General features: G+C 40.0%; 1 protein-coding gene across 1 annotated transcript in view; it reads right to left on the bottom strand.

Annotated features, from left to right (window-relative positions):
* Positions 1-5,944: 5,944 nt before the first annotated feature.
* gpr4 (G protein-coupled receptor 4) overlaps positions 5,945-19,456 on the bottom strand; it is a 48,299-nt gene continuing 34,787 nt past the window's right edge. Inside the window, exons 2-4 of the mRNA XM_063907697.1 lie at positions 12,892-13,751; positions 10,311-10,575; positions 5,945-9,628 (exon numbers count right to left, since the gene is read on the bottom strand). Of these exons, the coding sequence (XP_063763767.1) occupies positions 8,898-9,628; positions 10,311-10,575; positions 12,892-13,020 (1,125 nt within the window). The 5' untranslated portion in view covers positions 13,021-13,751 and the 3' untranslated portion in view covers positions 5,945-8,897. The remainder of the gene's footprint in view (positions 9,629-10,310; positions 10,576-12,891; positions 13,752-19,456) is intronic.

The following is a 19,456-nucleotide window of genomic DNA, read 5'->3' as shown; positions in this document are numbered from 1 at the left end:
TCAGGTCGTTAGCAGGAAAGACATTTTTAATCAATGATTTTATCACTAAGCACAATCTGGATTTTATGTTTTTAACTGAAACTTGGATAGACCAAAGTAACAGCACAGCTGTTCTTATCGAATCAACCCCTCCCAACTTTAGTTTTATGAGTCAGGCTAGAATGCATAAGAAAGGGGGTGGAGTTGCTATTCTGTTCAATGATTCCCGTCAATGCAAGCAGACCTCTTATTGAACCTTTCCATCTTTTGAATATGTGGCGCTTCAGCTGAAATGCTCCTCTCGAGCTATGTTCCTAAACATCTATAGACTCCCCAAATACTGCGCAAGCTTTTTTGATGACTTTGCTGAACTGCTGTCTATAATGTGTATTGACTTTGACCGTCTAGTCATTGTTAGTGACTTTAACATCCATGTTGACAAGCCCGAGGACAGAGGGGCTAAAGAACTGTTTTGTGTTCTTGATAACTATGGACTGACCCAGCATATAACGGTTCCGACGCACAACAAGGGGCACACTAGACTTGATCATCTCAAAGGGTCTGAACATCTCTGAGGTTGCAGTGACTGATGTTGCACTCTCTGATCATTCTTGTGTTTTCTTTGAGAGCTCTATTTCTGTACACAAAAATGTTCAAAAAGAGATTTATCTGAAAACACAAGGGAAATGTTTGTTCAGAATTGTTCTCCCACACTAGCCCTCGCTAACATCTCAGTAAATGAGCTAGTCCAGGGATTCCCAAAGTGTGGTGTGCGCACCCCGCCACCAGGGGGTGCGTGAGATGAAACATGTAATGGTGGTCTGGTGTAAAAATATTACAGTGTTGTTTTTTAAGTGGGATTTTTTCATAGGCTACAATAAAAAACAGGAAAAATAAACATTCCCTTTGTGATCCCTTTTATTTTAAATCAAAAAACTATAATTTATTAGTTTTTGATAGAAACTGTTTCACTGTAGCCTAGGATATATGCGCCAACTCGTTTCATTCATTCTTTCAAATGTGATTAACTGGCTGAAATCAGGGAAACTGTCAAGTGGAACGTCTCATGACAAAGTTATTTATATGGCGATAAAACACAATTGAATTAATTTTTTGCGTTTTTTGGGGGGGTGCGTCAACCCGGTTGGGACGTAGAAGGGGGGTGCGCCGCAAAAAAAGTTTGGGAACCTCTGAGCTAGTCGATACTTTTAATTCAAAAGTAAAAAATGTTATAGATGCCATTACTCATACTAAGGTAAAGGAGGTATGTGGCAAGAAAATATCTCCATGGAGAAAAGCCATGAGCGTGAGAACAGAAAAAATGGAGTCTAGAAAAGCTGAACGCAGGTGGAGAAAAACAAATCTCTAGGTTCACTTTGAAATCTATAAAGGAAGACTTGGCTTTTATAATTTGGAATTAAAAAATGTCAGTAGGCTCTGAATTTCAATCCACCAGGGCCTGCAATGAATTTTCTTCCTTCTTCACTGACAAAATTCAGAAAATCAGACAGGCAGTTGGTGTTTCTGTATCAGGTACAGCAAATGTGTTGTCCTCATGTCCACTTAAAATCAATTCAAACACCATGACACAATTCCATCAGATTAATGATCAAGCCTAGAGCCTAACCTAGAGGACATTATTCAACATCTGAAGTCCTCCTCCTGCTGCCTTGATATTATACCTATGATATATACCTTTTCATAGCATGTCCTCAGAGCTACTTCATAGAGTAAAGAGGTCTCTTCACTCAGGTGTATTTCCACAGGCCCTGAAAACTGCAGTCATTAAACCGCTCTTAAAAAATAATCTGGACGCTTCAGCAATGAATAATTACAGGCCCATATCAAACCTCCCATTTCTAGATAAAATCATTGAAAAAGTAGTTTTTAAACAACTGAATAATTTCTTGGATGCAAATAACTGTTTTGATGTGTTCCAGTCAGGCTTTCGACCGCACCACAGCACTGAGACTGCTCTTGTTAAAGCCTTCAATGACATCCACTTAAACACAGACAGTGGCAGAATCTCAGTGTTAGTATTTTTAGATCTCAGCGCTGCATTTCACACTGTTGACCACAACATACTGCTAGACTGACTAGAAAACTGGTTGGGACTTTCGGCAACAGTTCTAATTTGGTTTGAATCCTACTTAAAGCACAGGAAACACTTTGTTTCTATAGGCAGCGACACATCAGAGCTGACAAATATGACATGTGGGGTTCCTCAAGGCTCCATCTTGGGGCCTCTTCTCTTTAACATCTACATGCTTCCACTGGCTCAGATAATGAAAAGCAACAAAACAAGTTACCATAGCTATGCAGATGATACACACATTTACATTACCATTTCACCAGGAGACTATGCTCCAATTCAAACACTGAGTAAGTGCATTGAACAAATCAATGACTGGATGAATCAGAACTTTCTCCAATTAAACAAAGACAAAACCGAGGTAATTGTTTTTGGAGCGAAGGAGGAACGACAAAAGGTCAGTGCTGAGCTTCAGTCAGCAATGTTCAAAACAACAGCTAACGCCGGTTAGTCCTGGACTCTGACCAGAATTTCAACAGTCACATTAAAACAATCACTAAGTCCGCCTACTATCACCTGAAGAACAAATCTAGATTAAAGGACTAATGTCACAGCAGGATCTGGAAAACTTGTCGATGCTTTTATCTTCAGAAGACTGGACTATTGTAACGGTGTCTTTACAGGTCTCACTAAGAAATCCATTAGAAAGCTGCGGCTGATTCAGAACACTGCGGCTCGTGTCCTCACTAACACCAAGTCACTCCAGTTCTGAGGTCTTCACACTGGCTTCCTGTCTGTCAGAGAATTGATTTCAAAGTTCTGCTGCTGGTTTATAAAGCACTGAATGGTTTAGGCCCAAAATACTTTGTGATCTCCTGCTACATTATGAACCATCCAGAACTATCAGGTCTTCTGGGATGGGTCAGCTTTCTGTCCCCAGAGTTAAAACTAAACAAGGAGAAGCAGCGTTCAGTTATTATGCTCCAGATATCTGGAACAAACTCCCAGAACCCTGCAGGTCCGCTGCAACTCTTACTACTTTTAAATCCAGGCTGAAGACATTTCTTTTTGCTGCTGCTTTTAATTGAACTGTTCTGATCAAACATTGCACTGTGACTTTTATTCATGTATTTTATACCTGTTGTGTTTATTTCATTATCTTTGCTCTTAAATGACTGTTTTTAAATGACTGTTTTTAATGTGTTTATGCTGCACTATTTTTTACTGCTCTTGATGTCTTTCATGTTTGTAAAGCACTTTGAATAGCCTTATTTTGAAAGGTGCTATATAAATAAACTTGCTTTGCCTTGCCTAGGTTGTGCTTCAAGTTGGTGTGCAGACAACCACTGACAGATGTTAGTAAGACATTAATGGAGAGAAGCATGCAACCACATGGGTTTCAGACTAGGTAAAACACAGGATCAGTTGAGTATCATCTGCGTAGCTCATCATCTGGTATCATCTGTGGCAGATAATTTCAGCCTTTCAAATGTGTTGCAGGTAAGGGGAAATCAAGATTAAATTTATCTTCGAGGGCTTCATCTTACACTTTGTCCAGACTGTCAATACAAGCTGAGTTTGACTCACCATAATTGACCACCCTTCTCTCTGTTTAGACAGGTATAGTAACTCAATAGTCTATACCGGTTGTAAATCCATGTGAATCTGAATGGTAACATGGTAACTTTCAGCTAAAAAGACTTTGATAAGCCCACAAAGACCCTGAACTCTTCCAAACATGATATCATAATGTTCTGGACTTGTGGACAGTGGCATGTTTTGTATCCAAAAGCAAAATGCGTCTATTTGTATTGTGTTTTACATGTGTCTGGCCTTTTAAGGAGCTAGTGACCTGTTTCTTCCCCAGGATGGAAATACCACTGAATACCATTCCTAATAAGATTACACCATGCATCTTAAAAATGGATTCTGGGTCACATTGGTCACAGCTGTAGGAGGCATAAACAGCTCACCATGTGCTAAACAGAGCTAGCTTAAGATTGAAATTGTGTTATTTTTTTTGAGGGATTCATAAAAGTCCTATTTTTGTGCAAGATAATTTAATTATGAGTCTTCTTAGTGTATTTTATATTCTGATATTTTGGTGAAAACTATTTCAGATTGAAATATATTCCAAAGGCTAGAACCTTTAAAGTTCCCCTCCCTTGATATATCCAAATGTAATGAATAATTATATACCTGAACATTAAATTACATTTTAAATGATTGACATTTTTTTTAAAAGTGTAAGGGAAGTGCAGTGCGTCCCTTCACCCCACTGTGATTCAGTTACTTTATTTTATCAAAAAACAATGTATATGAAATGAATTAGTATTATCTTATATCTTATTATCCCATGAAAGTAACAGCACAACCATATTTAATGTTGCGGAGGTGTTTCGGTATCATCACCGGATAATAAATCACTGTCGTAAAAAGGTGAGCTTTTGGTTATAACAGCTGTTATATATAGAGTCAGATCCATAGTGGAGGTGAGCAGTGAAGCATAGAGGGCGAAAGACAATGTTCCCTCAGAGAGTTATGTCCTTTCTTCTCTCAAGAACATTAAGGCGTCTGTGAACACTCCCTTTTCTTTTTCTTCCACACACAGTGAATCAGGAATATACAGAAGCTCACTGTTTGAATTCTAAATACGCTCATCCTTGCATGTAACACAATTCCATTAGTACTTCTCTATAGCTCTGTCCTTGCTTTCTTCCTCACGCACCTACAGGAACACACTGGCATCTTGTAGAACACAGTAAGAATGTGTCCACCCCCATGAGGACAGTTTGTAAATATAGTGTTCACTCTGATAGACGGGGTAACAATAGAAAGGACACGCACAAATGAGCTAAACACATGCAAATAGATACACCGGACAGGTATTGTACAGTTTGTCCTTCAGGTCATTCATTAGCAGTGCCGCTCTGGGAGTGAGCAGGATGGAGTGAGGAGTGAAGAAGGTGACTTTGTGCTGGCAGCATCCCAAACTGCTGTCCAGGCTGCTGGTCAGCACTGTGATCTGTTATCGGGGGAGACTTGCAGCATTGCAGGAATGCGCAGCGCTTTTGTTCCAAAGTGTGTGATTTGTAGCACACACGAGCCCGACCTCGACTTGTCAAGGCTGTTGACATGCATCATGAGCCGTTTTCTTTTTTATGCTCTGCCATCTCACTGATAGGTTTCATTATGTTGAGATCTCAGCGTGCTTCCTATAAACATGTCGAACAAAGTGTCATCCAACCCAGTTTAACATGTTATAAAACAGAGAAAAGTAGAAAACAGACATATTTGAGAAGCTGAAAACAGCATTTAACTGTGCACGAAAACTGAAATTACTCAAATTAGTTTCCGATTCTTTTTCATCATGGCTGCAGCTTCAATTGAAAAACACATATTTGTTTTTTTTATCAGAGTGTCTTCTAACAATCTCGCATTAAACTGAAAAGCTATTAAGTTCGAAACAGTTGCTTATTTTTCATCACTGCTGCAGATCGAGTAAAAAAATACACGGATATAGGATTCTATCTAACCCTACTAACCCTAACTCTAACACCCCCACTCCCAGCCAGCCCTTGGTTGGAAATGAAGCACAGCTTAAATAGTTTGTGATAATCTCTGTCAACAAGAGGTTAGTTCCTAATGTCCATTGATATACAGAACATAGTTTGGCGTATCGTTTTTCACTTATTTAATCGGGCTATACCTATATCATAGCTTTCCCAAAAGATGCTCATTTCAGTCGGAGTACAATGTTGATACAACCAAATTGGAGATTTGGAGGAAAAAAATATTTGACAAAAAGGAACACCATATGTTGAAAAACGGTGTAACTGCTTCAGTTAATTTCAATTTGAAATGGATTACAACTGTTTCCATGCAGTTTTCTCCACTTGTAGATGGCAAAGTAAATGAACACACCGGTATGCATGGTTTGTATGCATCATTTATTTCTCACTGACATTTTTGTACAAAAACATCTTTTGACAGCCGGTACATCCTCTCTCACACTGACATGCAGATGCACAACAAAAGCAATGGTTCACTGCAGCGTTTAGAAACCTGCCATAACATCATGGGAACTGACTAGATGAATGCTTTTGTGCCAAGACCACATAAAATTAAAGGTTTCCGAAAAAACCTTAAAGCATAATTGTAAGCCTGTGGAACTGTAACATAGACACTGGTTTGCTTATCAACACGAAATCGCTGTGTGGGACGGGGGTTATTTCAGACTTACTTGCATTCCTATAAGAACAGTTTGTACGTTGTTATAAATCTGAACATACAGCGGGACAACCTGTAAACAGACAATTTGTTGAAATGTTATTACCAAAGATTTTCCAAAAAAAAGTGCACATAGGAGCAATGAGTACTATCCTATCTTTGGGTGTTGTTTTGAAGAAGCAGATATTCTACGTTTTGGTTAACAAATGCCAAAACAAAGTTGATCTTTGTGAAAATTAGCTGCCAATTTAAAAAAGGGAAAACCTCTCAGGTCAGTGTGATTTGAGATCTTGGATGTGCATCATAGGAACAGATTTTAAAACCCCTCTTTTCTAGGCTCTAGTTACTCAAAATCGAGTGAATCAGACAGTACATTAAATGTATGGCAAAGTATGGCAGCTATTACAGCTTCACTTACAAAAGAAAAGGCAAACATGCAGTAAAAAATAAATACAACAAATGTTAAATAAAACACTACCATATAGACTGCTGCCACAGTTCTTACCACTGGAAATACAGTTAGGGTTAGGGTTAGTTTTATATGGGTATCGAGTAAAGTATGTCTTGATTTGTGCATTTCACTTTTGACAGGTCAAAGTATTTTCCAAAAAGGCAAACTCTCAGCAGCCAGGATTGTTGCTTGAATCCAGAAAGAATTTACAAAAATTGCCTCAGGGGAAACGAAGATGTGAAACTTTTTATTTAATAGTTAGTTTAATTTATGTGATGAGGAAACTTAAATTAAAAAAGTGTGTATTTAAAAGTAAAATAAGGAGGTTTGGGGACTAATCTGTCTGAACATGGGAATGTAAACGTTCTCCGGTGAACTGAGGGTAGTCTTGGATGTTGTTTTCTGTGCTTCCTTGCCCTCAACCTAATGGAGTTTAAACAACTGATACATTTGACTTTCAAACTGAGCTGAATGCAGGCTTTGGTTAAGGACTTTTTCAGTGTGATACCTTTTGCTGCCTATGGTAAAAAAGAGAGAAACATTGCTCACATTACATTAGAGACACATCTACTCTAAGCCTTTTTGCTGTCACAGTTAACAAGCTGAGGTACTTTATAAGGCTTCAATACTTCGTCAAGAAAAACAATGAAACGGTTAAGACATTTCCGACAAGCTTGAGAAAAGATTTATCAAACAGTAATACACATCTTCTTTATTACCATTCTGCTCTTTTTCCATATTGCTCAGTGGTGCATTTGGGTGTCAGAATCCAATCTTCTTAAATTGCCCTTTGTGAAGGTTGGTTGTCCATGCAGTCTCTCTTCTCGGCCCACTAAAAATGCTCATCCATGCAGAATGTGCTCTTTTTAAATAGTTCAACTTAAATACTCAAGGACATCTTCCTGTGGCATTGTAAATACCTGCTGGCCTAGCTGCTCTGTTGATCTGTCGGTACTACACTGCTCCACACTGAAATATCAACATCTACTGGATGGATTTGGTACAGACATTTTTGGTCTAAATACTGAGGACTTAAAGAGATCCCGTGACTTTTCATTTAGCACCACCAGTAGGTCACTTCAACTCGGTCAACACTACCTCAGAATATCCTTTAAAGCAGGGGTGTCCAAAGTACGGCCCGGGGGCCAAATGCGGCCCGCGGCCCAATTTTAATTGGCCCTCAGCAAATGCTAAAAGTATAATGGAATATGTCCACACCTGAAACTTGTTAAATATATTAAATATGTACAAATAATATATTACACAGTATTCATGTGTTAATAAAACCAATTTTCAAATCAATTGAGTCAATTAAAGTTGAAAAATGTTTCAAACAGATCATAGCCCAACAACTTATTGGCATAACAAACTGCAAATAGACCCTTCATATTTCCCCTTATTATCAACAATCTGAGGCTCCTGTTTTGAGAATTGAGCTGCCAACTAAATAACTGAAACCCTACGGAGAGCTGAGATGTTTCTTAAAGCATATTCAAGTATAAAGAAAAATGTACCTACATTTGATTAATGTTGCTAACTTATAACTCAACTTGTGAGGCAATATACCTCACCTTTGGTGAGGGCCCAGACCTTTCTATGTGTTTCTGTATGTGGACACCCCTGCTTTAAAGCTTATGACTGACGAGCTGTCAATGTCAGCGCTAAAAACGTTGCAGCATAAAAGATAGACATGTTTGGAATGTGGAAAAATACATTGGAACCTGGAATTGGAATTTAGAATTGCAATTGGAATTGGTGAAATCTGAAATTGGAGTTAAGAACTTGAACTTGAATTGGAAAATGGAATAGAATTGGAATTTAGAACTGGAATTGGAATAGTAACCTGGAATTTTTCATTTAATTAAGAACTGGAATTGGAACCTGGAATAAGAATGTGTAGTTTTTGGCCTGTCCAAGTGCCAACCTAAGACCAAACTAAAACAACTTTGCTTTCAGATGTGTGAGCATTTTGAACTCGCACAGGCTTGTACCGTGACGACCGACGATATGTCTTGTTTATTTCAGAAATCTCATTACCCTTCTGGCTTGTCAATGCCATTTAATGGAATTGGTGGGGCAAATCACCCACAGCCTCAGAAAATGCTTCTCATCTCAGCCTAACAGGCCAGAAGACATTGGACCCTCTCAGTGTCGGGGGCATTCTCCATCCACTGAGATAAGGAGTTTGGACCTTTGAAGTGGGCTTCAGGTTTGAGTCTTCCTAACACTGAGGATCGTCATCTGTAGACACTCCTCCTTCAGAGCCACCAGTTCTGTCTTGTAGCTGCTCGTCTTGGCTCCATCGGCGTATACACATGGCTGCTTTTTTGCTGCCAGCGGCGTTTCCATAGTCACTGAACCAGCGTTGAGTATGTCGCCGTGCGATGGTGAGGAAGAGGAGCCCTTGTAGCAAGCTGCAGAAAGCAAAGCTGAGAGCGCTCGGCCGACATCATGCCGAGCCCCCTCATTGACGAAACAGTACAAAATGGGATCGGCGACGCAGTTGAGGCTGGTCAGTGCCAACGATACATGGTATGCCGCAAACAGCTTCTCCTCTGCACCGCAGTCACATGGCTTGTTTAGAAACATCACGCTCCGCACCAGGAGCAGAATGTGGTACGGTCCAAAGCACAGCAAAACAATCAGTATCAGACTCAAAGCCAGACGCTGAATTTTGGCCTTTTCCTGGCGCTCTGTCGAGACGTTGCAGCGCACAGCTACTAAAATCCCACGGTAAGCCACAAGCATGGCTGTCCATGGAGCGAGGAAGCCCAGAAATGTCCTGTAGAGGTTCATCCCTGCCACCCAGTCCTGCATGGGATACTTCTCAAAGCAGAATGTGTGGTTGAACCGGTCCTGGAATAGCTCGTCGTGGAAGAGAGGAGCAGAGTTTGCTACGATTTCAATAATCCACACCATGGCGCTGACCAGGATCGCTGTGGGAGGTTCAGGAGAGGGAAGGAAAAAAGAGGAGTGAGAAAATAATCCACTTTGCAGAAAGCTCTTTGTAAATACTGTCCTGTAATGGAGGAAAAAAGACACACAAACACAGCTTATAGAGTGTTCTTCCTTTCAATCTTCAACGGACAAAGACAATTGTACACCATGTACCGACGTAATCATTAACTTCACCAAACAGTAGGCCTTCATTTAGTCTGTTTTCAATATAAATTGTCATCAATGAGAATATAGTTATCTTATAAAATGGTATTTTAGTGCCTCACTGTCACCATATGAAGAGATTTCCTCCTAAATGCTTTTCCAATTGGGGTCAAACATATCTAATCAATTACATCATTTTTTCTTTCTAGAAAAATGTGGGGCCATGATCATGTTCTTAGCTTAAGTCTCGCATCATTACGTTTTAATAAAAGTAATTACTTTAGTCGTAGTTAAATTAAATATTTATAAAACTTCTTTTGAAGTGATCTTATCTCTACACAAACTGAATTTCCTGTTATGTCAGGGAATGTCAAGTTTGAAGACGCACATCCTCTCCGTTCTCAGCAGCTGTTTTTGGGAACTAATGATCACATGGAATATCTTTACCCTGCAAAAACCAAATGAAATCCAGTACCCAGGATGCCTTTAAATATTTAAGGAGTAAACCCAACGTACCCGTTTTGATTCGTCGAACCTTTGCAAAGCGCAGAGGATATGCCACGGCCAGGTACCTGTCCAGTGATATACAGCAGAGGAAGGCGATGCTGACGTAGATGTTGGTGTAGAAGATGAAGCCGAACAACTTGCAGCTCTCCTGACCGTGGATCCAGTCATCGTGCTGCAGGAAGTAGTCGATCCACAGAGGAAGGGTGATGATGTAGAGGAGGTCCGCCACGGACAGGTTGATCAGGTAGATGCCAAGCTCATTGCGTTGCCGTACCTGGAGGGAGGAATGTGATGAAGATGAGATGGGAGAAGGGTGAAGATTTCCAGTTCAAGGAGATGGTAAAGAGTGTTTTGTACAACTTCTGTGCTTTAGCATAAAAGCTAGTTAGTGAGAAGATTTTGAGGCAAGCCGTGCACATGTTTCCATTTTTTGCAAACTAAATAAAATGCAAATTATGAGTGTATTCTTATCATCTACACATCATTTGACTTCCTGAATGTTCAAAAAATAATAAAACATGCAAAGTCTTCAAAGAACTGATGAGGTCTGAATCTATTATCCTTACAGAGCACTTGGTAAAAACTGTGCATTAGGGAAATGAAGACTTGTACAGTAAATCAGAGAGAGAAATATGAACAGTGCCAGCAGATCAACTTGTCCATTTTATGACATCCATTAAGTTTTTCTAATTGTATTTATCCGTATTTGGATTGGAATCAAGCTACTGTGAGATAACTCTGTTTCCCATGCAGTATTGATATTGCAATGTTTATATTTAGGCAGAACTCCCCTCGTAAATAAACAGCACGCCAACTATGTTCATGCTTTGTTCAATAATGACGCTGGTGGCTGTTAGCCAGGCGGCAACCTCGGTGTGGAAATGAAAAGCCAATTTAGAAATGTCTTAAATTGCAATAATTGTAATGACCGAGAGGGGGTGAGTGTCGTTGTTAGAAGTCTAGCAAATACACGTTTCACTTCATTCATTACCTATGTACAGATTTTATTGATGAGTTATGATATTAATTGATAGTTGCGAGATTTGTTCAATACACATGATGTTCATTTTGTAAACATTTTTCACACTACAGGAAAAAAATACAGGATAAGGCGCGGCTGCCCTGTGATCGACAGGTCTGAGTTGTCAGTGTTTTCGTCTAGCAACTTTAACCATTTAGAAATGTGTTCAAACTGAATGTAAAAAGTTGGAGTTTAAAAGTTTGAGAAACGACCCCGATGCTGAGATGGAAGCAGAGCGCTGCGTTGAAATGTCACTCTTTTGTGAGCTGGTGAACTTGCTTGAATGAAAAGTCAATAACAATTCTGTTTGCTGCTGCCAAAGTAAACTGACAAGTCTGTGGGAAACACTGGAAATGTTTTATGCCTTATGGGAAAATATCCCCAGTCCTCTGATGACTGTAGGTAATAAGCCATGTCAGGCACAGACAGCAGACCGAGTGGCTTCTTCTGATTTTCACAAAATGTTTAGACTTCAGGATTTAGAGCAGTGAGCAGGATATGTAGTTAAAAAAGACTCAGTGAGAGTCAGGAGGTGAGTCAAAAGAGAAGCAAGCAGACAAGCTACTCCAAAAAACGTCTGGTATATTTGTTTTAAATATTCATTAAATGTAAACAAAAAATACATTTTTTATTTTATCATAACCAAGCAGTGCCTTTTTGTTAAAAAGAATGAACATACAGCTCCAGAAAAAATTAAGAGACCAGTCAACATTATCTATCTCTGCATGTATGGCAGCCATTCCAGTGTCTGTTGGATTCCAACACAGAGAAAAATTGTTAGTAGTTTATAAAATAAAATAAAATAGAAATTAATTTAACTCAAAGACATACCTATACATAATAAAACAAGAGAAACTGATAATGCTGAAGTGGTCTCTTCATTTTTTCCACGGCTGTATGTCTAGTCCATGGGGTCATGTTATCCAAACTTAATAACAATATTGAGATAAATAATTGTTATACTTTTTTTGCATTACTAAGGAGGTTATCAAAGTCAAATTCAAACCTAAATAAAAATGTGTACATTTACATAGCTAGGAAACACATAACATGTGTTAATAGTTTGTTAAACATTAATGCATTTGCGCACATGATTCATCTGGAAACCTTTTCATGTACGATGTATGAATGTGTATGAAAGTTAGTTCCTAGAGCAAGTGGTGCTGCTCTGTATGAATGAGGTGTGAATGGGTGAATGATTGTAGTATGTGAAGTGCTTTGAGGGGTCGTAAAGACTGGATAAAGCGCTATACAAGTACAGCCCATTTACCCATTCTTTAGGTGTGGGGAAGACGAAGGAAAGGTACTAAAGCTCACACGAGCATTCTTACAGGAGTCTGAGATAGTGGACAGGGAGCACTGTAGGAACACACATTGCTAAGAGTATGATAGCAGCAGCAAGAACAGTGCCATACTCCGTGTGTCGCTCACATCATATGTAGGGTGATCACAGCGGCTCTGTCAGCAGCTTTCTCAATGCTTTGGCTAAGTGTCTGCAAATTCAGAATGGCTATCAGAAGCAGATGCTGGTGTATGTTTGTGTATGTGTGCATGCGTGTGTGTCCTCACCTGCATATAGGCAGCCCACAGGGCCATGCAGTTGGTGGGCAGCCCCAGAACGATGACGATGATGTAGAGCGTGGGCTGGAAGAACTGGTCCACCTTACTGTCCACATCACAGAACGAGATGTTGCACATTGTCCTGTGTGGAACAACTGTGTTTGCTGTGTGTGTGTGTGTGTGTGTGTGTGTGTGTGTGTGTGTGTGTGTGTGTGTGTGTGTGTGTGTGTGTGTGTGTGTGTGTGTGTGTGTGTGTGTGTGTGTGTGTGTGTGTGTGTGTGTGGTTGTGTGTGGTTGTGTGAAGCAACTCTCAGCTCTGAGTGTCTCTCTGTAGTTTCACTCTGTTCCAGCTCCAACAGTTTGACAGAGACCTGCCAACAGTAGGCTCATGCTTGGCTTCCACACGGCTGTCCCACATGAGGAAAAAATAACTCTCATTTATGAGGCATTTCATTGTTCCTGTTTCTTAAAGCAATGTCCTCCTCGCCCAGTGGCCTTGCCATCCCTCCTTTTTCTCACCCTTCAAAGCAAGCCCCTGCGTCCCCCAGCAGGGAGGAAAAGAGGACAATAAAAGAAGGCCTGAGGGATAAAATGTGGTGAAATTAAAGCTGCCTTATCAACGCTGTGCTGGGGCGCTGCCTGGACAGGACCTCATCAATCTTTCAGAGGTTAGAGGTCTGCAAGGTCTACTGTAAAAAGTAGAGGCTGAGCATCAGTGTGTGTGTGTGTGGGTGTGTGGGTGTGTTTCAAGGTCCTGATGACACACAAGACTCCTCTGGGATGCGCGCACTTAAACACAGGAATGACTTTGTGGAGCTTCACCACCTTCGCGCTGAAAGGGGGTCTGTTTGCTCTGCACTGCTGAGCATCTGCAAGAGAGGAAGACAGAGAGGAAGAGAGCATTAAAATGGGATGCTTTATAATCAATACAAAAATAAATCATTAAATCGTTTTAGGTTTGTTTCGGTAAAAAAAATGTGCTCATTGTTCATTAACTACCTAAGAATACAAAAAATACAACTAAAATGGAATGGGTGAAACCATAACTGGACCTTTTCTCCCAACCCATGGAAGATTGCAGCTTGGCTGTTGGCCCCTAAACATCAAACTATGGCGCTGCACGTATATCTATTTGCGTGAAGAAACAAACTCAGGGCTTCCTCCTAAGAGGCCAGTGTTTTTGTCCCATGTTAAAGGTCCCCCATTATGCAAAATGCACTACTGGGTCAAAGCTCTGCTGTAACCTGTTATCACACGCATCAGCCACACATGCAGGAATTAATTGTGGACATAAAGGTCTCTGCTTGTTTTTTTATACATAAATATGTGTCCCCGGTGTGTAAGGAGACTCACAACTTGTCAGAAAATACAACCCTCTCTCTTTTCCTCCTTACCCACATCTCTAAAAATTAGGGTACAAACGAGATTTGCTTCGGTTAGGGCGTAATAACCGAAATGTGGGCTGGCTTTACATTGAACTCCTGGCAACTTCCCGCCCACGTGATACGTCCCAACCTATCGAATTTAAAGCGACAGTTACAGAATCAGTACTTCAGGAACAGGGCAGTAATTTTCGTCATTCCTAAACTACTAGTAACCAGGAACATTCCAACGCATTAAACTACAAGCAGAATGTTTTGTGCATCGTTTCCCAAACATTGCGATGAAAATTGTGTGTGTCTTTGGAAACTGACTGCTGACTAAGCTGCCATATTCAATGAGAATTGAAACCAGCTTTAGTTTGAAATCTATGAAATTCAAATGAATGATGCATTTTGTCTGAAATTCAGAAAAAGAAATCTCTCAAGACTGCAGTTAGTCTTTCATTTGTCCTGCTTGTCTAGACAGAGGCCAAAAAACTTCTGACACCTCAACCATTAGATTAGCTTTCATGCTCATTTCCTGTATTTATTTACTGTGCTCTATAGATCGCATTTACTTAGAATGCACTACAGCCTTTTGACACAAGACTCAGCCGTTTGACTTGGTTATTTGAAGTCTATGGAATCTCTTGCAGAGATAACAAACCACTGAAAACTGGAATGTACACACCCTCAACATATACAGTCAAACCCTTTTGATCAGTGAATCTGCGCCTGATGGATTGAGATAGAAATGTGAGAAAGAGTCACAGAGAGGAAGTCTTTGTGCAGCAGGTAAAATGAAACAGGAGAGTTTGTATCGGTGTGACATTTACACAGAGACTTTCCAACACCTGGTATGATAACACGGAACATGCTGACACACCGTACTGGCAGTAAAAGACCTTGCAGAGAGTGCAGACAGAGAGCCCAGGACATATGATAAGCTTCATGTAAGCCTTTATTTAAACATGACCTGAATATGGCATGTAGAGTAGAGAGAGGACTCAGTTTCTGTTTCACTACTCAACTTATCACTTTTCATGTTTTGGTTTATAATCTTCTCGATATGCTTCATATGTTTTTAATCACTTTACAGCGTGGTCTTGAGCACCGGTGACTGCCTTCCTTCAAAGTTTCTGTACGTTTCATCCCTCTTACATTGATAGACATCAGACGTAACTGTGAAGATTTGTTTTAGCCTGAAGAGACAACTTACGACTTTGGGTGAAATCTTTCCCCCCTGAAAATGATACATTTGATTTAAATGATACAATAATATAGGTCCTGCTGTCACCCACCAGAGGCTGATTTCATCATCTTAGCATTACACAGTTTTGAACGGAATTGGAATCTATTATTGAGCTGGCGAGTTTACTGTAGTAGTCTTAGAAAGTCATGTTATCACTGAAATTGATAACTATCCTCTGTGGGCCTCATAAACAGCCGCGGACAAAATTAAGAGACCATTTCAGCATTATCAGTTTCTCTTGTTTGATTATTTATATATGTCTTTGAGTTAAATGATTTCCTTTATTTTTATTGTATTCTATAAACTAGTGACAACATTTCTTTGTATTGAAATTCAACAGACACTGGAATGGCTGCCATACATGTAGAGATAAAGATTTAAGAAAGATTTGGAGTGGTCTCTTCATTTTTCTGGAGCTGTATATCCAGTAAATATCATAGAAATGACAATCTGACAATGGTTATCGTGTGAAGTTTGCTTGGTAACTATGAGTGTACGTCAATCATAGTTACTGTTGTTGCAAATAAAGTTCAGATCTGAAGACCTGTTGGAGGCACTCGAGGGGAGGTCAGGCAGGTCATCGTGGCTTAAACAAAAAAAAATCTTGGAAAGCAAGCTATCTACTTGCTGGGATCAGACTACACTTCAGCCCAAGCCTTATCGTAACCACCCCAACCCCCATTAGCTTTGTTTACATCACCAGTGAACGCAGCTCAAGTGTTTAAGTGATTGGGTTTACGAAGGGCTCAAAATAGTTTAAAAGGGGAAATGGAACACACCTTTGGGACATGGCACCCTGCTGGAAACAACCCTAGGCAAAAATGATTCATATCCTAGTTCTGATTCTTTCCTACTCCACCCATACACTTTGAGAGGACAGGACAATCACGTTAAATAAGTTATACATTTGCTTTAAGGGCAAGTCCTTCAGGAAAGTCTGCAGACTCACTGAAAGGGTCTACATTTGCATCGAAAAATAGTCAAAAGTATTGAGATTGAGATTGAGCCCATATCTGCCTAATGGCTCAATACGGCCAACATCCGGTGTAGGGGAACAAACGAGATACCTGCAATGCCAATATAATGCAGGCTATCCCATTTCCATTCGAAAATACAGGAATTTTGTGATCATTTCCTGGCTAAAAGTCCAGGTTTAAAGACCTTTGGAGGAAACAGCTTCAGCCTGTGATAATGTGACAGTCAGTGGTGTGGAACAGTGACTGTGTACAGAGCTGATCGAGTGCCATATTTATACAGACAAACATGAACACACCCATAGGGTCATTTCTTCTCTGACCTTGTCAAGTAACCCATTGTTGGGGGAAATACCCATGTTGATAAGCTGAATCACAACTGGGTCACAACTCTGCTGTAATCACAAACATCAGTGACACACGCAGGTATAAATTCTAGACAAAAAAGGTCTCCCCTTGGAAGGTGACATTGCACAAAAACTCTTCTTTGCATTGTGAGCGTACCACATGTCATAGTTTCGTCCATAGTTTCACTGGAGTTGATGTTAAGTTTGAGGTAAAATGTTTTCCATTAAATTCCATACAAGGTTTTGTTTGAATGGTTGAAATTCCCCAAAGTCTAAAACGAGTTTTTTGTTTTTGCGAAACTTCACTCCTTCTCTGGAGTCTGAAGGACCTTATTTGTGCCTCTTGTTGATTATGTTGCCAATTCCTTCAAATATGAACTCCTTCCTGCAGCCCTGCAAGATGATTAACTACTCTGTTGTGGTCAGGAATGATTGTGTTTTGGAATTTGTGTAGCTACAGCTGCATTTGGCATTAAAATAAATCTTCCAGTTAGGCGTTCCGGTTTCATTTGTGTGTGTATTATGTGTGAACGATAAAATACAATCATAAACATTATCTTCGGGCAACCGGTTCTCAGTGGTAAGAGCTGGCGGCACATACAGTATGCGGTTATTGCTGCCTAGTTGTCCAGTTAGAATCCTGTACAGTACCTTTAAATTGTACTTGAGTGAATGTCAAAAGTATTTTTTAAAATTTTCAATTAGATGTTTCAAACCAGAGCAACTTTATAAGAATAAAACATGTACAATATCTAAGGCAAGTCAAGCAAAACAAGATTTATATCTCTCTGCTTCAGCCTGCAGTCTCAGCACTCACTATTCAAAGAGCTGAGATGACATTTGTCACCATGGAGCATGAAAGAGCCACCCTACTTCCTCATTAGATAAAACAGCGGGGCCAAATACCAGCGACAAAACCACTGCCAATTAATCTTATCACTTCTTGCAGTCTACACGACTCAGTGTGTGTGTCAGGGCAGGGTGTGATTGTGGCTCACATCAAACTGAGCTTTCAGTCAGTTCAGACGTCAGTATGAATGCACGGTCGATCAGAGGTGGTGTGTGCCATGGTTAGCTAAAGGGGATGTTGTCCTTCTTTCACTTTGAGGGACATGGGTTTTGTTTCGCAGCATGTTATCGTTTCCCTCCCTGTCACCAGAAATGTGGTTTGTCCTATAATTATAAAGATGTTTATCACGCAGCATGTGAATGTGATGGCAACAGGCACGCACACTCTATTTTCTGTGTTGTTGCTCGTGCTGTTTGCGTAGATGACAGAGAGGACACGTGTGTTTGTTAAAGGAGGTTCTGTTACACTACCAAGTCAGTTAGCAGCAGCTGACATGCTCCTCAGTAGTCAAATATTTAGCCTGAGGCATGATACACGATTACAGTCAATGAGAACTCTATGTTACACATTCAGGCAGAGTGTGTTGACGCACACTACTTGGTCCAAGTATTGTTAGTAAGTCTAATAGCTCCAGGTATCCAGCAACAGTCCCATCAAGTCACCCTTTGACGACATCAGGGTTACTGCTCTATTCTGATGCTTTTGTAACTCAGAGTGTTCAGGGAGCCACTCCAGAAATGTGTAAAGTGGAGAAAAAAAACAAACAGGTTAAAGCAGCAAACAAAACACTTTGCTGTCATGGAATACAATTACTGGAGACAGCCCAAGCTACAAGGAAGCTACGAAAAAGGGCACCGTCTGATCAGGGCTTTTTAAAATTAAAAGGTTTATTTATACAAGCAGTGTTGTCATCTGTAGCATGCTAGTCGTCTTAGCCATATTAGCCGTGTTATTCAATCTCAATAGGAACGTTATTTTTCTTAAAAGTATGCCGTCATTGTTCAACTGGAATTGGGTAGTTCTATGAAAAGACTGGACATGGAACAGCATCACCCCAGTTCGTCAATTAGTTGAACAAGACAAAAAGCTGGAACATATCCTTCCCGCACAGTTTCAGGTCGTGCTTAAGCAAAAACACATACTAAAAGAGTGTTTATCACTGTGTTTATTTGCTTAACATACTCTCATGTACTTACGTCTAAGATAGAATACCGAATAAAAACCTATGGTCAAAATGCTTGAGCCGTGCTACAATGTCCTTCACGTGTCCATGTACAAACAAGTGCAAGCTGCAGTTCAAGAGTTATTAAGAAGTCAGAGTCTCATGAGGGAACATTACATTACATGAGGTTTGTGTTGTTAATTTGGGTTTCATCTTTTTCTTTTTGACGAAATGGCAGTATTTGAGTGGAGAAATATGGCCAATGAGTAACTGTTTTTTGTTTTCCCAGCGGTACAGTCTATACAGTCCTTCAAGTAAATTATAGCACACAACTAAAAACATATACAACAATACAAGGTTTTTTAGTGAACCACTAGTCATATTGGTTGGTGGGCCAAAACAAGTATTCCCCTGGTGTTTTGACAGTGGACTTTAAATTCTTAAAATAAAGAGTCATCCCTAGGCATTTTGCAAAACTATGTATCTCTTTTTAACATTGACCACTGTTCTCTTGGAAACCTTGCCATACTAGTTTGTATCCCTGTACAGTCTTGTATTTGCTGAAGAGATATATTTGACAAAAAGGTTTCGTATTACACTGGGAAAAAACTGAGTATTAAAGTACATA

Source organism: Eleginops maclovinus, chromosome 18 (genome assembly GCF_036324505.1).
Source record: "Eleginops maclovinus isolate JMC-PN-2008 ecotype Puerto Natales chromosome 18, JC_Emac_rtc_rv5, whole genome shotgun sequence".
Taxonomy (NCBI): Eukaryota; Metazoa; Chordata; class Actinopteri; order Perciformes; family Eleginopidae; genus Eleginops; species Eleginops maclovinus.
Note: the sequence above shows the minus strand (reverse complement) of the source record. Positions and strands in the feature narration are given on the sequence as shown.